Raw genomic sequence first — 2,367 nt, 5'->3', positions numbered from 1 at the left:
CCTTAGTCGATCTCTCCTAGAGATATATTGATTTGAAAAATGTATTGAAGGTAACCACTTTCCCTTCGATAGGACTCGATCTCGACCCTCAGTAAGCTAGACTGGCGCTTTAACCAACTAAGCTACGAAGGACCTCGCAACCTAGCAACCTATTTATTGGACCACACACGTCCTGAACGGTGAAATGCATATCCGATGATATCTGTAGTAGGTATTGCGGACGTTATTAATAGTTAGGCTACGTTGACATAACTGGTATGAGCTTTTGCAAAAAGCTTCTATCCGAAAAAAAGCATACTCGAAAACTCGAGCGAAAACTTGGTGCTCGAAATTAACTGATTGAAACCGGAAACCGATTACCGAAGACAGACGACTTTTGACGACAGGGATTTGCAACAGTAACATGGGAAAAAGAGAGACGGGGTTCAATGTAAAAAAAAAAAAGTACCTCCACATTCTCTGCTCTGGGAGAAAGCAAGACAGCGCTCCTATGATTTACATGATTTATCTAAGAGGGAGAAAGATGCAAATCTAGAAAAAAAAGAAAAAAGGAGCGAGCGGCCTTGTACCCGACTCTCAGGACGATTGTCATTCTGTTGGATACTTTCTGCGTGAGCGGACGCGAAAACGGAGTGCTCCTTTCGGCGTTAAATTTTTGAAGATGGCTTCTAAACGGCCGATGGATGGTTCCATGTGCGACAATGGCGTGGTCGGTGGCATCGGAGACGTTCCGCCCCGGTAAGTTCTTTTTTCCTTTGAAGTCTAAAACTAAGAACTGGAAAGAGGCAATTGATGCAAGCAGTGATGGCACAAAAAAAAAATTGGGAGAACGAAGAAAGAGAAAAGTCGACACGAAAAATAGCGTAAAAGTGAGAAAAATAAATAAATAAGTGATTTAATGTGAAAAAATGGTTGTACTGAGAATGACTGTAAGATGTACTGACGATGATTGAAAAAAATATGTGCAAATGAAACTGATGATTGACGAAAAAAATGTGTAATGAAAAAAATGGAGGTTACAGTAAAAGAAAAGGTAAAAACAGGCCGAAAAAAAAACATATATAAAAAAAAAAGGAGAACGGCTGGTATAAACGATCGGAAAAAAAAATTGAAGCAAAAAAAAAATTGGAATGGTCTGATTTCATTGAATTCATGGTGAAAAAAAATGCCTAGAATAAAGGATCGAAAAAAAAAGTTGTGGTACGTAAAAAAAATGAGATAATGAGTAAGAAAAAGCGAGAAAATTGATGATAGTAAACGAAAAAAATACAAATAGAATAAAAAGTGGAAAAAAAAATGTTGAAAAAAAAAAATATATTGGGATGCATATTGTAGATATTTGATAGTTAATTTGCTGAAAAAAAAAAAAAAAGTTATATTGAAAATTAGTGTGGTTTGGATTCATCTATTCCAGAAAATCGAGAAAGAAAAACACGAAACTGGAGACGGCACTGAAGGAACTTGCAGCTGCTAAGGCAAGTAATGCATTGCTAAGCGCGGAATGGAATAAGGCACAAGAAACGATCAAGAATCTACAAAGTACTTCGAAAGCACCAGGCAGTGAAGCAAGTAGTGATGTGAACACTGATGAATTTATTGACATTATCGGACCATCGAGTACACACCGTGATAGGAATACAAGAGAAACTACGGAGATTTCACGCTTCATGTCTTCCGTCAATCAAATGTCGGTTTCATCGATAACCGTGCCTGAGTGCAAACCATCCTCGGGTAGCGAAATGATTGGACGCCAAGACTTTGAAGCATGGAGGGATCTATTGGTGGATTCCATGAAGCTCGCCGGTATAACAGATGAGGGCACTCAATATATATTGCTTAAGGTGAAGGCCGGACAACAGTTGCTAGAAATCTTGAAAACACGAAGTCAACTAGCGATGCTCCCTGATCCAGACGAATTCCTTTTTCGAATGCTTTGTTTCGGTTGAAGGCATACTTTTCATCGGGATCTGATGTCATGCTCCAAAGAAGGAAGTTGGCGTTAATGCAACAGCAACCAGGTGAGAACGACATATCATTTCTTATGCGAGTGGGTGCAACCGCCAGATTGTGCGAGTTTGGTATGGACAAGGAATTTGAAGAGATTGTGGGAACAGTGGCGGAACAAGCGCGCAACAGAGAAGTTCGGACTGCGGCCCTTAAACTGTTAAGCCGGAAAGGTACGTTCACCGACTTAGTGGATGAAGTTCGTGAAATTGAAGCTATTCGTTTAAACGAAGAGTACTTCAATATGAAACATGGCCGCCAAACACCGGTGGCGACTATTGCACGAGTGACGGGTGGAGAATATCGTCAGCAGTACAGAGGAAGACCAGCTGGAGTAGCCCGTGGAAGATATGCAGCACAACA

The 2,367-nt window shown here is 40.3% G+C and overlaps 1 protein-coding gene across 1 annotated transcript; it reads left to right on the top strand.

Annotated features, from left to right (window-relative positions):
* Window positions 1-223: 223 nt before the first annotated feature.
* Window positions 224-1,946, top strand: LOC134221401 (uncharacterized). Its single transcript, XM_062700592.1, has 2 exons — window positions 224-738; window positions 1,415-1,946. The coding sequence occupies exons 1-2, from the start codon at window positions 662-664 to the stop codon at window positions 1,944-1,946; spliced, it is 609 nt and encodes a 202-aa protein (XP_062556576.1). The 5' UTR covers window positions 224-661.
* Window positions 1,947-2,367: the final 421 nt, after the last annotated feature.

Source organism: Armigeres subalbatus, chromosome 3 (assembly GCF_024139115.2).
Source record: "Armigeres subalbatus isolate Guangzhou_Male chromosome 3, GZ_Asu_2, whole genome shotgun sequence".
NCBI classification, from domain to species: Eukaryota; Metazoa; Arthropoda; class Insecta; order Diptera; family Culicidae; genus Armigeres; species Armigeres subalbatus.
The sequence above is the reverse complement of the archived record's forward strand: the minus strand, read 5'-3'. Positions and strand labels throughout refer to the sequence as shown.

Coding starts and splice junctions, on each gene's coding strand:
- LOC134221401 (XM_062700592.1), top strand. CDS start 662: ATGGCTTCTAAACGGCCGATGGATGGTTCCATGTGCGACAATGGCGTG. Junction 739..1,414: donor ATCGGAGACGTTCCGCCCCG/GTAAGTTCTTTT, acceptor CATCTATTCCAG/AAAATCGAGAAAGAAAAACA.